General features: G+C 45.2%; 1 protein-coding gene across 1 annotated transcript; it reads right to left on the minus strand.

Moving 5' to 3' along the window:
- Positions 1–4,087: 4,087 nt before the first annotated feature.
- LOC122368842 (protein let-653-like) lies at positions 4,088–13,733 on the minus strand. Its single transcript, XM_043343111.1, has 3 exons — positions 13,300–13,733; positions 4,909–5,532; positions 4,088–4,617 (listed from the first exon to the last, which is right to left on the minus strand). Exons 1-2 carry the CDS (start codon positions 13,567–13,569, stop codon positions 4,909–4,911), a joined length of 894 nt encoding a protein of 297 aa, XP_043199046.1. The 5' UTR covers positions 13,570–13,733; the 3' UTR covers positions 4,088–4,617.
- Between the last annotated feature and the right edge of the window lie 3,995 nt (positions 13,734–17,728).

The raw sequence follows: 17,728 nt of genomic DNA on the forward strand, positions 1-17,728 counted from the left end.
TACGCACGGAACAACTGATATCATGTTCGCAGAGCAGCCATCCATGACTGGCCACGTCAGAAATTATCTGTTAATTCCACAGGAGCGACCGATACAAGTTTATTGCAGGAAACTATGCGTTACTGCTCTCGTATCCACTCGACACTACTGTTCCGTTCTTTTAGCACTTGACACGAACTGTCAAGTTGACAATTCGTCAACTTTCGGTATCTCAATCTTATCATGAGACGCCGCATGAGTGCTTTTTTCGAGAACATTTACAAATGTTCGCCTGAGCGTGCCGGCAGTGTTCTTTTTTCAAATCCCTACAACGACTCCTAAATCCCTGCGCTTTCCTTTAACTACTTCCTTGGAGGACCCGACACCGGTCTAAGAGCCTACATATACCGGGTGGCCCAGAAAAAAACGTTCCCAACTTTGAATAAATATTTCTCAGAAAGTTATAAAGATGCAACACTGAAACTTCCAATATTCAATGCGGCATATATTTTCAGTAAATAGCATGATTTTCATGTTATTCGGTCAATTACTTTTTAAACGGTTCGTGTTTCTAGCATGCCATGTAAAAATTACTTTTTTGCTCAGATGTTTACTAAAAAAATGTGAGTGAACGGGTCACTTCATCTTGGCACCATGGCCTGCAGCCATGACTGCTACTGGCAACTAGTCTCATTGGTTCAGGCCCCAGGGTGACACATTCCCTTTAGCTTTTTTTCTTATTCGGTCGATTTACTGTTTGATGATCTTCTTGAAGGGAGGGCGATCAGCAGTAACCCATGCACCGTGCCAGTCCTGCTCGAAACAGGACTTAGCGTTGAAACGAATGGCATCCATTAACACCATTTTGGCTCATTATTTGAATATTTGGCACATAAGTAGGATAAAATATTTAAAATAACAACACACGTGCTGGTTTCATTCACGTGCTCTATTTTTCCTTTTTTCTAACATGGTACGGCTAAGCCAATCATCGCTACCATTCAACATCGGCAAAAAAAGCAAAAACGTCTTACTTAATTCAACATAAGATTGCTGGACTGAAAATGATGGTACAGTGTTATAATTTGGCATGCCAATGAGCAAAGAAGTGACGCAAACTTGATGAAAATTGTGACTCGTTATTTGCACTGGAATTTGAGATATAGGCCTCCAAAGTTCGGAACGTTTTTTTGGGCCACCCGGTACCTATATATCTGAGCGCCTATGAAGGTCCCTGAATTCCCAAGCCCATGCCATGGTCACTGAGAGCCTAATGCGCTGTCTGATGGCTAACACCGCCCTTGGAGCGCGCAACAGCAGCCTCCATTCCTCAAGAACGTTGATTTGAGAGGCCATCATGTCAATGTCACCGCTTCTCGGTGTTCGATTCCTTGTGCAAATTGGACCTTGGTTTTTCGGTTTGAAGCAAAATTTTCCCGATACATTGTTAAGTTTTCTTTGAACTCTAGAAAAAACGGAAATTTATTATCGATTTCTGGCGCTGCGGGAGGGGGGGGGGGTGAACTCGCCCAAAATGCCCACCCTGGAACCACGAGCGAGGTTTTGTGTTTTTGGTTGGACCCCCCAATCCCAAAACCGTGGCGGAGCCCCTGGGCCTGAACAACAGTGCACAGTGCACACCTCAACTGACTGCCACCGGTGGTGGCTGACTCAGCAGAGACTGAGACAAAGACAGACAGAGACAGATACATGCATAGAAAGAGAGACAGAGACGGACAGAGACAAATAAAGTCATACAGAGACTGACAGAGACAGACAAAGGCAGACAGACAGACAGCTGTGCCGTGTGCGGCGGACGTGGCGCCACCTATGCCGTACCACCCGCGACTCTTACCTCCTCCACCCCCGGTCGCAGGGCTCGCCCGGAGCGCCGTGATACCTGGCGACCTCTGTAGGACGAGCTACATCATACATGCCAGCTCCGTGAGCACTAGCCCCACTCAACACCGCCTGTGTTAGTCATCATTGCTCCGACGAGCTCGTGTCAGTTGTCAAAACACACCCTGTCAAGCTCACAGAAGCTCACTATGACGAGCGTTATCGATTACTCACTTCAGCCCTGTTTTGGGTTGGCGACCAGCCCCGCTGCTACTGGAGAGGATCGACCACTACGGATCGCATACACATCTGGCCATCTGGGCAGAGGTAACCTTTCACCGCTCCGTCCTTTCAATCCTCATGATAGTCAAATATCTTCCTTCCACACCTCACTACTCTGATCCGGGCTGGATGTGCAACTTATCCCATGCGGGAAGCTCTTATAGGAGCACACCCGTAGCCGAGTGCACGGTGAGTGCTTGGGGGGGGGGGAGGTTGGGTGGCCTGTCCACTGGATGGGCTCAGCTCCGGCGACTCACCAGGGTGCCCGCCCAGGCCAATGTCTCCCCCTAATTCCTATCATCCTTTCGGCTCTGAAATGGTCTCGTCAGAACGAAAGGGCCCCGCACAACCCAACAAAATAAAACACAAATAAAAAAATTAAAAAAAAGCAAGCTGTAGCCATTGAGTGGCTGGGTGACTGCTCCCACTGGATGAGCTCAGTCGCGGTGGCGCTCCAAGCAGTCAGTGTTCGCATTAATCCAATGTCTCATCCCTATCGTTGACTTACTATATGGTAACAACAGACCGAATCAGCTGAAACTAAACAACAATAGCATATTGGTAATAGCTTTCTACCGTGAAGTGGAAGTTGTGTATCATTTAGTCATAAATAACAAAATCACTCGCGATACAAAGCATTGGATTTCGGAAGAAAATTGTGTTCATGTTAAACGTTTGTATAATTCATACTTTTCCCGTGTGATTTATCCCATAACCTCTCAAATGCCTTGTTTGATAAACTCTTCTGCTTCTTTACCTACATACATGTAGGGGAGAGTGGGGAAAGATGCCCAGGGTTTTACTATGTCAAATATTATTCGAAAATGACGATTGGAAAGCAAAAACTTGGAGTTTCAACGGAAGCCGACATCATTTTTCTCCAAAAATATCACACTTTCGTGCCTGAAATATTACAACTTTTTTTGCTATTAAGCATTTTCCTGAAGAAGTGAAAGGGGGCATCTTACCCCACAGGGTGGGAAAGACGCCCCCTGACGTTGGGAAAGATGCCCCCTGCACTATAAGTGACATAAATGGGCACGTGAATCGCCTGAACGAATCAGTAGTCCCTTCGAGCCTGCAGTAGACACCAAACGTCATCATAAGGGCCCTCAAAAGTAGTCGTAAGGGGCTTCAGAGGTCATCGTTAGGGCCATCATAGTCCAGCGCGGCCAAACAAGCCTCCGTGGTGGCGTTCGGAGACCACTGTGGGGCTCTTATAGGTCTTCATGATGCTTGAGGGCCCTCTATCCCATCGTGGGGACCTCCGATGCCAGCGCGGCCCGTAGGGCCAACGTGGGAGCCCTCAAAGGATGTCGTGAGGGGTCCTGGAGCCAATAATGGGGGCCACAGAGGCCGTCGTGAGGGCTCTCAGAGTCAGATGCCGCCCAAAAAGTCGCTATGTGCGCCGAGAGACCGGCATGGGGAGAACCCGACCGTACTGGACTCTCAATAGTTCCAGATTGGCTTTTGTCTACATCACAAGTATGTAATATATGATTTGACGGGCTGTTTGAAGGACAGCCTACGGATTTAGGGGGCGTCTTTCCCCATCAGGACAGGGGGCATCTTACCCCAAGGTACCGAAGTAACATTAGATTAGTACAATTTTTTAGCCATAAAACTATACCCTGAAACAAACTGTTTGGGACACACTACACGCATGCTTATGTATCACGACTATAGCAAGGAACGCAAAAAAATATTTACCTTCTTTGATATTTACAATGTTTTGACACCAAAATATTTTTTGAAAGCAGCAAATAAAAAACATGCAATCATCAGCCAGCCGTTGCCCAACTGAGCTTCGCAAATTTTTGTGCAGTTAACAAGGCAGGCTTCCGCTTTACGCTAAGAACATTAATTTCCAGGTCCGATTCTTTGTTTCCCCGCTAGAGGGGGTGGGGCGTCTTTCCCACCCTGGGCATCTTACCCCACTCTCCCCTACCTAAAATATGTAGAGAGCCAGCATAAGAGGCATTGCCGTTCGTTGTATTTGCATGAGCACATGTTTGACATCCGGTATGTATCGTAGGTATATGCTATTATTGCGACCTTACTTTCTTTCGATGAATCTGCCCAGTTCTTACAAGCGGCATTGCATTATGAATCTCGTTCGGGTTAGGCTCACTAAGCAAACTATATCAATCACAACGAATGCATAACATATATGATATATTTACTACTGCAGGTCAGCAGAAGCCGGTCGATGCAGGTCACCTATTGACACTGGCTTTGACAAGACATCTTCTGTCCCCCAGCTGGTGAGGTATGAATAGCAAGACAACTATCTTGTGAGTCCATATTACATATCGTGACGAGTACAACAGAAGTTCCACACTTTCCAACGTAGATATAAGTTGCTGTTGCACAATGCTCACTACACAAGATAATTCTGTCGTGTACGATAATTGTGTGCGTATATCGGATAGATTTAATTGATAGACATTACATACCCGTATGACCTACCACTGACTATCGGTTCACGTCCCCGGTCACTGCCACAGACGTCTGAGGTTACTGCCACAGACGTCTGAGGTCACTGCCACAGACGTCTGAGGTCACTGCCACAGACGTCTGAGGTCACTGCCACAGACGTCGGAGGTCACTGCCACAGACGTCTGAGGTCACTGCCACAGACGTCTGAGGCGCCCCCGGTCACTGCCACAGACGTCTGAAGTCACTGCCACAGACGTCTGAGGCGCCCCCGGTCACTGCCACAGACGTCTGAGGTCACTGCCACAGACGTCTGAGGCGTCCCCGGTCACTGCCACAGACGTCTGAGGCTACTGCCACAGACGTCTGAGGCTACTGCCACAGACGTCTGAGGCGCCCCTGGAGCCTGGTCCAGTAGTCGTCAGTGACGTACTGGTACCAGCCGCTGCTGCCGCTGCCGCTGCTGGTGCTGCTGCTGTCCGGCACCAGCAGGTCGTCCCGCCGCTGCCGCCGCCGCACCAGAGCCAGTACCAGCGCCAGCACCGTGGAGGCGCCCAGCACCACAAACACCACCCAGAGGAGCGCGCTGGAGCCGTACTGGCGGTCGTCACCGCGACCCGGCCCGGCCGTGCTGGTCGGAGGGGGCTGTGTTGTCTCGCTGGTGGTTGAAATGGACGTTGTCGCCTCAGTGGTTGTAGTGGGCGGCTCGGTTGTAGTTGTTGGTGGTTTAGTTGTAGTTGAAGGTGTCTCAGTTGTAGTTGTTGGCGGTTCAGTTGTAGTACTTGCCTCTGTGGTTGACGTGGTGGTCTCGGTCGTCGCAGTTGTTGGCTCGGCTGTAGTTGTTGTTGGCTCTGTGGTCGTCGTCTCCGCAGTGGTTGTCGTGACCGGCTCACACTCCCGGTCTGGTAGGTCGTCCGGCCCGCTGATGACTATATCATCGATGGCGATATTGTCCACAGTGATATTGCTTACAGTATGAGAGGCAAATATCATAATCTGAAAGAAAACAAAGTCAAAATCAACCGATATTTTTTTCTTTGCGAGCCAAGCATGAATGTTTTACATCATACGCGACATGACATGCCGAAACATATGCAATGGTTAAACAGCGCCAGGAAACCGTAACACATCAAAGCGGGGGCATTTTCACTCCCCCCTATAACTTGGCCTCCAGGCCACGCAGCGACACTCAGTAATGTTCGAAAGTAATGTTCAGTAACCTTCGGTGTTCGGAAGAGCATCGAAAAGCATGACGAGAGTAATATAGGTTATTTTTTAGTCATATGGTCAAAATCAGATCCAATTCAGAGTTTCTGACCCGCGACCCGCGCCACACTGGGGGGGGGGGGGGGGCAGAATCTGCCCCCTCCCATTTTTCGCCAATAACTTCTAAACGCGATACACCAGCAGCGTCGAACTTTCAGTACCTTATCCCTCGCCGGCACAGAGGGGGGGGGGGGTTGATGCAACCCCCCTAAGGTTTTTCGCCAATAACTCGCGTAAAAAGCGGCCGATCGCGACGAAACTTTCAGTACCCTCGCATTGATCAATCTTACACCTACCCTTTAAATTTCATGACCCTGACCCAAATGACCTTTGACCTGTGACCTCTTTTCCGAGACCATGTTTGGCCGGAATCGCGATTCGGCGTATGTCGGCTCGCATTAGCCGCGTGTTTGCAAGCTTTTCGTGGTTTCAAACGTTCAAACATGTGATTTGATGTTGCTCCCATGCATAAGGGTGGGTGTCTAGGTCATCTCTGAAGGTCAGGTCAGGTCATTGACCTTTGGTGACCTCGGTTCACTTTTTCGAGTTTTACGTGTTTCTAGGCTAATTTTTTGGAGCTGAATTCGAATTAAGCAACCATTTGAACATTTACGAAGTAGTTTTGGTGCCTTCGTAACATGTTACGAAGCTGTCAGAGGCGGATGACAGGAACTACGAATACCCGTCACGACCCCTACCGGTTGACCTGACCTGACCTGACCCGACTTGGTCTAAACGCTTAACGACATCATCTGTTATCAAAACTAACACGATATTCGTGATCACTGATCAGCACCCCAGAAAACCCTTTAGAAGCCACACTTTACGACTTTCTAACCGGTCCCGGTATTTCCGATTTTCGGGTCATTGACCTGACCTGAAAGGCCAACCGATGACCTAGGACCTTAACCCGCGCCGGGCCGGTGCTCCGAGACTTCCGCGCCGGGCCGGGGGGTCTGAACACCCCCCTCTAACTCGGCTCCTGGGCCACGTAGCGACACGCGGTAAGCGGCAATCGAAAGAACGTCCAAAATAAGGATGATAACACTTCTGTCATTTTTTGGGTCAGGTCAAAGGTCATGTCACCAGAGGTCACCAAAGGTAAAATGCTGACTATTTCAACATTTTGGAAACTGTCGACGGCTATCTCGGGAACCAATAGAGCTACAGCGTCGCGCAAAAGCGCATTCGATACCCCCTTTTACAGACCTTTCTGAATAATGCTCTCAGATTTGACCTCAGGTCAACGGTTTAGCCTCCAGAGGGCAAAAACTCCCAAAATAGCCGTTTTTATGAAAAGTGTTTTTTGGCAATAACTTTTGACTCAAAAGAGCCATGACATTACTTTTGCCAGCATCGTGTTCCTCTCGTCGAGACGCGTTGAATGAACTATAATTTGACCTTGAAAGGTCAACTTAAAAATTTGACCTCAGGTCAAGGTCATGACCTGACCAGAAAAGGTCATGTTGCATATCAGTCGATCCGCAACGTCGAGCCGAACACATCTAAGGCATTTTCATCGCTTTAGCACGCATCTATCAGAAGTTATTAGCGAAAAACTGTTAGATTCTGTTCGTGACCTGGCTGAGATGACCTCGGGGACATAAAGAGGGGTCACAGTTGGGGCATTCCACGATAGATCGTACCACTTTTTTCCAATTTGACACCCTCATCTCTCGGATTTTGACGAGAATTGGTCTTAGGGGTAATCAGAGGCGCTGAATCCACCTGTAACAATTTCAGGCTTATCAGATAATTATTTTTTGAGTTATGGTGTATAACATTTTTTGGATCTTGCTTTGCAGCGCTAAGTTTGGCGGGCTGTAACACTAAGACGGATTATTCAAATGCCAAATGCTATATAGCATTGAACTTGCAATGAAACAGAGATTAATATGTATTTTTGAAATTTTGAAAAATGCGCTTTTTTTGATAATTGACATATCGAGTTTTCTTTCATTTGTATTTTTGAAACTTTGGGACCAAATTTTTTGGAATTTTTATTTCTTTTAAAAGATATTTGGCTCATTTTTAAGAAGTATGCAAAAAATTAGGAAGGTGTTCTTTCTATAAATGTATTTATTTTGCGCCACGATAACGGTCTCGAATAGTGATTTCGGGAGGGGAGCTTACAAATGGCTTGGTAAAGCTGCTAGTGACATCACGGGTTACCGATATTTCAATTGAAGTCTGAATCATCTAAAAAAAAAATGAAAAGAGGGTTCATCCAACCCTCTTTCCTGTAAGCGCGAGAGTGAAAAAAGCTGCTTGGTTCTGACATTGTTTTGGACGCCAATGACCATAGCTGTCCGATATGAAAGTTACAGGACGCATACATGGTGTCCTCCAGACGTCTCACAACTTGTACATATATCTGGGAATTTTCGAAGGTCACATGAGTCACGAGACATCACTGTTATAAGTCAATGGGGAAATATAAAATATGTTATTTTGGCGCCGAGAATGATATAAAACTATCTCACGTACATGGTATCGTGATTTCATGCACTCCTTGCAAAGTCCAATGCTTAACTTTTGCATTATTAGCCTTGCGTGACGTCATTTATGACGTCACTAGGGTCATACGAGTTTTTCGTCAATAACTCCCGATCACATTGAGCTAGAGAGTCGGGAAAGCCACCAATGGACTCGAGAAGACCTTCCGAATCGAATGATATGCCATATGATACCCTTCGCCCAGCTTCGTGACCTGAGGGGCTCTGACCTGACCTTGACCCGAGGTCAACTACTTAAGTTGACCTCACCCTAACAAAAAGTATACCATTCGACGCACCTGAGCTAGACGAACACAATGATAACAAAATCGCGGCTCTGCGGCCATTTTTTTGCGAAGTTATTTACTAAAAACCGAACCCGTAACTTCAGTCACTTGACCTGACCAAGACGCTACCAGTTAACCTGAGACCTTAAAATTGGGTTGGGTACCAATCGCTGCGACTTGTAACGGCACACACGCTCGTTTTTTCCGCGAGGCTCTACCTCTATTAGAAGCGAAACGGCGTTCTGGGGTCGTATCAACCCCTCCGAAACCCATTTTGTTTGCGGGAAAATGAGGAACTTATAGAAAGAACACCTTTCTAATTTTTTGCATGTCGATTTGCAATGAGATGACGTTTATTTTGAAAAAATTAAAATGTGAAAAATTTTGGTCCCAAAAGTCATTAGAGGCAAATGAAAAAAGTTTAAGGTTTTTGTTCAACAATCAAAATTTTTCTTTAGAATTTTTAAAAAGTAATATCAATTTTTGGTTCATCGCAAGCTTAGTGTTGTTTCCCGTTTGTTGGTTGCATAACCCGTTATTGAGTTATAGGCCATCAAACTCACCGTTACAAACCGAAGTTAAAAAAATATAATGCAATATAACTCAAAAAGTTTTGACCTGAGAAGTCTGATATTTTGCCAGGCGTCTTTGGGGCCTATGATTACCCCTTGGGCCGATTTTCATTAAAATCTGAGAGATGAGGGTGACGGGTCTGGTACGATCTATCGTGGAATGCCCCAGTTGCCATTTTCCGGTTCATTGTGTCAATTTTACCTGCCTGTTTGAGAGTGTCTAGAATAGCGTTCATGCAAAACAGACGCTTTTCAATTTTATCCCATTGACAATTGAGAGGCCCCAAAATTGACCTGATCTTAGGTCACCGATATCGAAATTCCGAGATAAACATTTTATAGATAATGTTACCTTCATAAATCGCTGAAAGTTTCAAGGCAATCTTTCAATCGGTGTAGCTATTACGAGCATTCTTATTTTTCTTAGGTGAGGTCACTTGGCGTGACCTATGACCTGACCTTTGGCGACCTGGGTCTGACGTTTTTACAACATGTGCGGAAAAGATGCACGAACAGATGTGCCAAAAACGGCGGCGATCCGCGCCGCCGTTTTAGAGATATTTGCGAAAACCGCAGGGGGGGGGGGGGGGTTCAAACGGGTTCCGGACAAAATATCGAAATGCAAAATATCGAATCGCAAAATATCGAAATCGCAAAATATCGAATAGCATAATATCGAAGCTGCAAAATATCGAAAGATAAAATATCGAAAGACAAAGCATCGAAAAGACAGGATATCGAAAGACGAAATATCGAAAGGCAAGATATCGAAAAGGCAAAATATCGAAAGACAAAAAATCGAAAAGACAAAATATAGAATGCAGAATATCGAAAAGACAAAATATCGAAAGCAGAATATCGAATAGACAAATCATTGAAAGCAGAATATCGAAAAGACAAAATATCAAATGCTAAATATCGAAAAGACAAATTATTCGGTAAGGAGAATATCGAAAAGACAAAATATCGAAAGCAGAATATTGAAAAGAATCGCTGATGCACTGACATTTCCGACACTTCTTGCTTTGAAATAAAAAAAAACATCACAGGCTGTGTTGGGCTTGGTTGGGTTGGGCTGGGTTAGGCTAGATTAGGTTAGGTTAGGTTAGGTTGGGTTAGGTTTGATTAGGTTTGATTAGGTTCGATTATTATTTTAGATCCAATGTAACTGTCTCCTTCTACTGAAACGCCAATAACGGGAAGGGTTGAATCAACTAATGGTTCAGTTGTCCACTGGTTCAGTTTCCACCGGTTCAGCTGTTTACTGGTTAAATTGTCATCGGTTCAGCTGTGACTGGTTTAGTTGTCACTGGTTCAGCTGCCACTGGCTCAGTTGTCATGGAATCAAGTTTTAGTGCCTTGTCAATTATCCCACCCTGGTGCCGCCTATGCCTTCGTCTTTTTGATATTTCGCTTTATTGATATTTTAAATATGGTGATGAAATTGACCAATAACATGGCAGTGAGATGTATTTTTATATAACAAAATAAGGCCGAAAATATAGAATCATTATAGAATATAGAATTATATATAGAATTATTATTGATATTTTGTCTGTTCGATATTTTGCATTCAATACTTTGTCCGTTCGATATTAGGCTTTCGATATTTTGTCTTTCCGATATTCTGCTGTCGATATTTTGTCTATTCGATATTATGCATTTGATATTTTGCCTTTTTGATATTCTGTTTTCGATATTTTGTCTTTTCGATATTTTTTTTTCGATATTTTGCATTCGATATTTTGTCTTTTCGATATTTTGCTTTCGATATTTTGTCTTTTCGATATTTGGCGTTCGATATTTTGTCTTTTCGATATTTTGTGTTTGGATATTTTGCCACTTCGATATTTTGCAACTTCGATATTATGCGAGTCGATATTTTGCCATTTCGATATTTTGCGATTTCGATATTATGCGACTCGATATTTCGCGATTTCGATATTTTGCGGCTTCGATATTTTGCGACTTCGATATTTTGCTTTCGATAATTTGCGTTCGATATTTTGCGATTCGATATTTTGCGTTTCGATATTTTGTCATGGAATCTGTTCGAATACCTCCCCCCCGGCCCGGCGCGGGTTAAAATTGGGTATCATTGGCTTCCTCTCGTGACGGGCAACACGCTCGTTTTTTCTGCGATGCTCTAGCTCCATCAGGGGCCAAACGCGAGGGGGGTCGTATCAACTCCCCCCCCTTGTGCCGTCGAAGGACTCAAAATGGCCTGTGCCGGCGAGGGCTATCATACGTCAATTTAACACGTTCCCTGAACATTAAGCGAAATTCGTCGGATTTTTTTTTCTTCAGAAAAGGACGTTTCAGTGACGTTATGTCACGCCATTTCCGAGTAAAAAACGGCTTAAAGGAAGACTGCCACCTTCAAAGTTTTCTCAGATCGGCCTATGATTTATTGCCTGGACAAAACAAAATTTTAGAATTCACCTGACAAAGTATCATCACGTGAATCGCGAAAAAAATTGTCAATTATCATACAATTATCAATCGGTTAATGTCTAGCGACAATGTTTACACATCACTAGACTTCAAGGTCATAAGATTATTACATTTTATTTGAAAAAGTAAGGTATTTTATGATTTACTAATATATGATTTCATAAGAAATTGGCCATGTTTAATTTATTTTGCATTTAAGTTCGTAAAACATTTAAAAATCATGGCTCATTTGGAATGGGTCTGGCCCATGTTAAACCCCATTTCCCACACTTTTTTTGGAAAAAATGAACTACTGAATATATAAGTTTAACTTTTATTTTGACACTCCAAAATTCTTCTCTGATCTCGAAACAATCAAAGTTTTGACATATATTTACCAAAAGATAAGAAAATTCATGTTTCAAAGTTATCGATAAACAGTAGAGATGTCGGTTTTCTTGGACTAAAAAAATGGCATCAAACTGAACTTTGGTCTCCGATTTCTCGCAAACGGGTTGGAATTTCGGAAAACCGACTTCAGTCTGGGACATAGGTGGCTCAGCTCTAGTGAAAACCGTTTTGTGGAAAAAAGGTGGCAGTCTACCTTTAACTTCAAACGCCGCTAACATCTTCATTTTCAAATGAATCAAAACGTAACAAAAAAGGTTATATGTGATTCTACTTTGTCTATCAAATGGCTGTCTCGTTTTTTTTCTAAATTCTGGGTTTTGGCCATTTAAAAAAAATGACTTTTTTTGGAAAATAATTATAAATCCAAACTTTTGAGTCTATCGGAAAACGGAATTTATTTCAGAGATGTGGTCTATATGCACCTACTACATACAAATTTGCAGAAGAATCGGTTCAGAAATGTGGTAGGTATTCAATTTTCATGACGTCACGACACACAATTTCTTTTTATGAATGTTTTAAGTTCTAGACCTTGTACGGAAACAAAAATAGCACCATTCGATTCGCCGTGAAAAAACGGCATCAGATAGACACCTTTTTAGGTCTTAACAACCAACTTCAAAATTTGACCTCACTTGACCTGACCTTGACCTGGTCTCGACCTGAAATAAACCCAGATGTGGTCCATATCACTTATTGAGTGTGCCTATTGAATTCCATGAATAAAATGAGCCATAAAACATGTGTCGCACATGCCCTTTTCTATATTTTGTTTTTGGTGACCTGACATGACTTGACCTGACCTTGAACTTGACCTTTGAATGACATTGCATGCAACGAATATTGTCTTGGTAGTCTAAGAACACGTTTTGGGCAATCAGTCTCAGTCAGTTTTTCGGCAACTACGGTGCAAGGACGATACTGTAGAAACTTGCATTTTGTACCCTTGACCTGACCTTGACATGACCTCTGACCTACTTAAGCAAAAAAAATTGGGCTCTGAAGATCCACCTTGTTGAGAGCTTTCGATTGCCGTTTTCCCCGTCTTTCTACGACCATCGGTTCGGAAGTTAGACAGGGGGGACAGAATCTGCCCCCCTCCCCCCCCAACAGGGCGCGTATGGGTGAATAGCCCAGCGGGGCGCGGGTTAAATGAAGTCACACAAGGTCAACGATGCAAAAGTGAAGCCATCAAATCACGACTTAATGTGCTTGAGGTAGTTCTAGTTTTAGGGTGATCAATAAAACACATTTTAATTGGTTTGGTCAGTCTGTATGGAACACTGGAATCTTCATTACCTGATATTTTATGCTCTCGTTGGCGTCGATCGGTGCGGAGACCTCAACCCAGTCGATGTTGTCAGGAGAGGACTCGGCCGTGAGGTCGATGATTGTGGCAAATTCTAGTGTTTCTATTGCCAAGGCGGCGTACAGAGTGGCAGAGCCCATGTAGCTCGAGCGAAGCCAGTAGCGGAAGGATATGCTCGATCCCTTAGGAAAGCGGAAACTAGACAGAGTTTCCATACGAGCAGAGGCTGTGTTTCCCGATTTAGGCGAGGTCAGGTACATGACAATGTCACCGCTGGCTGGCGCCGGAAAATTGGGAATGATTTCCTTGATTTCTGTATAGCTGGTGGGCTCCCATTTTCCGTTGGAATCTTGACTGATTTGATGCCAAAAGGACCCGAAATCTCCACTCGGTTCGAAGTTGTCACAATAATCGCCAGCCCGAGCCTCAGCAAGGAGTAGAGCGAGCGCAACGAAAGCACTTAGCGCGCGCATGGCCGACGTCTCCGGCCTCCCCGGTCCCTGCCGCTCCTCCCCGGTCCCTGCCGCTCCTCCCTGGTCCCTGCCGCTCCTCCCCGTTTCTGCTGCTGCTGCAGCTGTTTGACACCAACTCCCGATATTCGCTGTTCCTCCGGCTATCCGCCCCTCCTGCTGTGCTGCGATAGTCACCTCGAACTACGCTGAGAACAAACGTACAGGCTCACGCTGTCAGTTCCCTGACAGTATCTATCGTATTCGTCAGCCTCCGCTGACAGCTGATACCACCTCGGACCTCTTCAGCTCCCTCTTTTACACGTTCTACAAGACGATGCCTCTGCCACAGCCACTGGAGACTGTTCAGCAATAGCTGACCCCCTGCTGCCGACACAGTGGAACTGGACAGCTAACGTCGGCACCGCGCCCTGCGCAACACTGGTCGGGCTGTGGGGCCTCATCTCATGACAGTTGACACCCCTGGCCCCTGCCCCAGTGGTCACCAATCTTATCGACCTGGATCAATCCATCATACTGCCGCCAATCCTCGCTGCTTCAGCGCTGACTTCCCAGAAATCGATCGGACAATCGCCGCAGCACTCTATCGATAGCGACCAACGTCCTCACGGAGGAAGCCTGTGTGAGGACGTTTGTTATTTGGATATTTTTTGCATTATTTCTGTCGATGATAATGACACATGGACATTTTATCAATAAACGTGCGCCGATCAAATGTGTCCCCGCCCACGTCCCTAAAAATGCCAAGCCTCGATGGATCTATGTTAACTGCGATTCTCAATTGTGCTACGAGTGTTACGAGTTCATGAAAATTTTCGGTCGTGTCATTCTTCAAGTGTGTGCTATTGTTTAGCTTACTGAATGTGTAGCAATGCTAATCGGGCATTGTGATGACTGTTGTAAGTAAGTAGGTATATTCTTAATTACTTTGAGGATACATGTTGACGTCAACGACAGGTCTGTCCCTTCCCCAGAGTGACTCGCGTTCCTGTGGCGTGCCGCAGTCCCACTCACTCGGTGGGGCGCCTTCACGACGGGCCAGTGTTGCCCAGACGCATGTTGCCATCGTGACGTAACGCCCGTCGCATGGTTGTAACAATGCTGCACGGCGGGAGGCGCGCGCGGCCCGTGAAACCGCCGCCCGCGGATGCTGCGCCGCTGCGATGGAGGAACACTGGCGGTCGGCCGCGAGACGACGGGTGGGATGACAAAACTACCAGTGGAGCAATACGAGACAGGTTTACAGAAGACAGGTACCTCTCGATGATTGCCTGTCATGAACATCAGGCATTGGCGGTTTGCTGATTTTGGCGAGCAGCTTTGAAACATCTTGCTATAGATAGCGCTTATAGAACGTTGCTTTTGCTGGAATAAAAAAAGACGGAAAAAGTCATAACGCAGAGAAACAGGTGAATCAGAAGACAGGCCTTAGCATTGCCGTTTGGCCTCACCGAAAACGTTTGCTTGATTTAGTTTACGTTTATTGCCTACGCTGGATATACCTAAATGTATTGGAGAATGTATTGGAAAATACCAAATGCTGAACACTGATTAACACGCGCACCGACGGGGGGGGGGGGGGCGGATATCCGCCTCCCTGAGGTTTTTCGCGAATAGCGGGAAAACCGCGGCGCGTAGCGCCGCGAAATTTGGTACGACTATTCTCTCATCAATTTCACACATGGTGTGCAAGCTTGAACTTCCTAACTTTTAAGGTCAGGTCACCAGGTCACATTGAATGATCCAACCTCAAGTCACTTTTTTGCAACTTTGTCACCGTGCCAGAGCTACAGTAGATGTCGGAGGCCTTTGAAAGTCGCAGGATGCTATTAGGTCATTAGTAGCTATGATTTATATCACTCGGAATTTTGATATCGGTGACCTAAGGTCAGGTCAATTTCTCGACCTCCCCATTATAAGTCAATGGGGGGAAAATCAACTCCCTGTTTTGACCACTAAAACGGGTCGGAATGGCCCCATATACCATACATGACTTCATATACGAGCAACCTTCACTACCTTGAGGTCTGTTTTGCTATTGGGCAGCTGTAAGGTCATGTGACGTCATCAAAGGTCGCCAAAGGGTTTTTGCCAATAACTCCGCACAGGAACAAGATACAGCCGCGCAGATGGTCTCATTGTGTTCAGCTCGTCAAGACGCTTCGAATGATATACATGATGACCTCGAGGTCACGTGACCTGAGGCCGACCTTTGACCTTGACCTTTCGAGGTCAACATATATGTCATTCGATGCGGATTGACGAGAGGATCACGATGATGCCCTTAGATTGTTTCTATCTTGACTAGTTCGAAAGTTATTCGAGAAAAACTCTCCCCATATTCAGCGCCGCCATTTTGACTTTTTTGACCCCTGTGACGTCATCTTTGACCTGACCTGAAAATGACCTTTGTAAAAACTGTAGACCTTGTCCGTGCGTATCCCATGCCGTTTGCCGCTTGTCGCTATCTTACTTTGTTCTCGAGATCTCAGGGGGGCGGTCATCCACCCCCCCCCCCGTCGGTACGAAGTTGGCGCAGACCCCCGTCGGTGCGCTTGTTAATAATTAGGTACTGTTAATAGCAGCCCATGCTGTAGCAACAAATTATGAAATATTTTTAAATAACACTCCCGTAAGGGAATTTCTTGCATCCCCCAGACTCGTTTTCTGGGAAACCAGCCGGCAAGCAATAAGCGACGTCATTAAAATATGTTTTATCAAGACGTTATTGATTTTACTGTATCGTGATTCTCTCGTCAAGATGCATCAAGTGAAGCGTAACATGATCATAAGAGGTCAAACAGAGATTAAGACCTTAGCTGGTCTTGATCTGACCGGAAATGGTTTATGCTTCATGTCAGTCGATCTGCGTTCTAAAGTGGCTTTATCGTTTCATCGTTGACCTTCTTTTGGTGGCCTTTTCCATGCTCTCACTTGACCCCGCAATGTGTTGCTCGTTCCTAAGCGCTGCAATGAATGCACGACTTGAGGACAGTTCCATATAAAATAGTAGAAATAATTTTGTTGTAAGTTCAAAGAAGTTCATCAATGCAATCAAATGTTCAATGATCTTGACTCGGCCTTCAAGTAACATTCAAACTCAATGTACCGCAATTCATAAAACAGCATCTTCACATAAAGCACGGTTTGAATCGCATGTTTGGAAACGCACAGATAATTGGCGCTGAGATGCTTACTTCGGATGACCTTTCTGGCCTAAGAATCCGACCTTCCAATGACGGTTACATTCTTTTTTTATAAAAGGAAAAGTGTAGGTATAATGTATATACTAACTATATTTAGACAAAGTTAAGGCTTTGACCTCGTCGTTCGAACTTGTAATGTAATACGCTTTGCTGAAAGGGCGGAATTTCAATCAATGTCTCAATATCAATCGTACAGCTTCGCGCGTCTTTGAGTAGTATAGTAGTTACCTAATGAGTGACTGATAGCGTAGCACCTATTACCTATACATAATTGATAATGGACTGTAGTGTACACGACACATTATGCGTGGACGAAGGTTTGATCCAGCCCAGCAGCACATGCAAAGTCAGACGAGTCTTTTCAACGAAAACATTTCCTCGAACTACTGGTACCTGCATGTAATGCCCACTTGAGAAACAGATAAATATTGCTATCGACATTGCCACTGATCCTTCGTGACAACTGTTCTGAAGTGGCCCCACTCTTCGATCAAGGATATACAATTTCACTGTTCACGGTGGTATGTCATGTAACAAACACTGTTTAGCATTCCTTCCAACGTCTTGTAAATGGAATGTCTCAGCGCTGTGGAAAATGTACAGAATACTGAATAACTCCGACTGCATATGACAGTCTTGAGCTTCGTGCAGTCTTCACGAAGCTCCCGGTCGTCGGATCCAATTTCTTGTCAGTTTTCAGACCGACTGCTCTGCTGAGTGTTGGGCGGCTCGCTCTGCCATCG

The sequence above is a fragment of the Amphibalanus amphitrite genome, unplaced genomic scaffold (genome assembly GCF_019059575.1).
Source record: "Amphibalanus amphitrite isolate SeventyFive unplaced genomic scaffold, NRLGWU_Aamphi_draft 000980F_arrow, whole genome shotgun sequence".
Classification (NCBI taxonomy): Eukaryota; Metazoa; Arthropoda; class Thecostraca; order Balanomorpha; family Balanidae; genus Amphibalanus; species Amphibalanus amphitrite.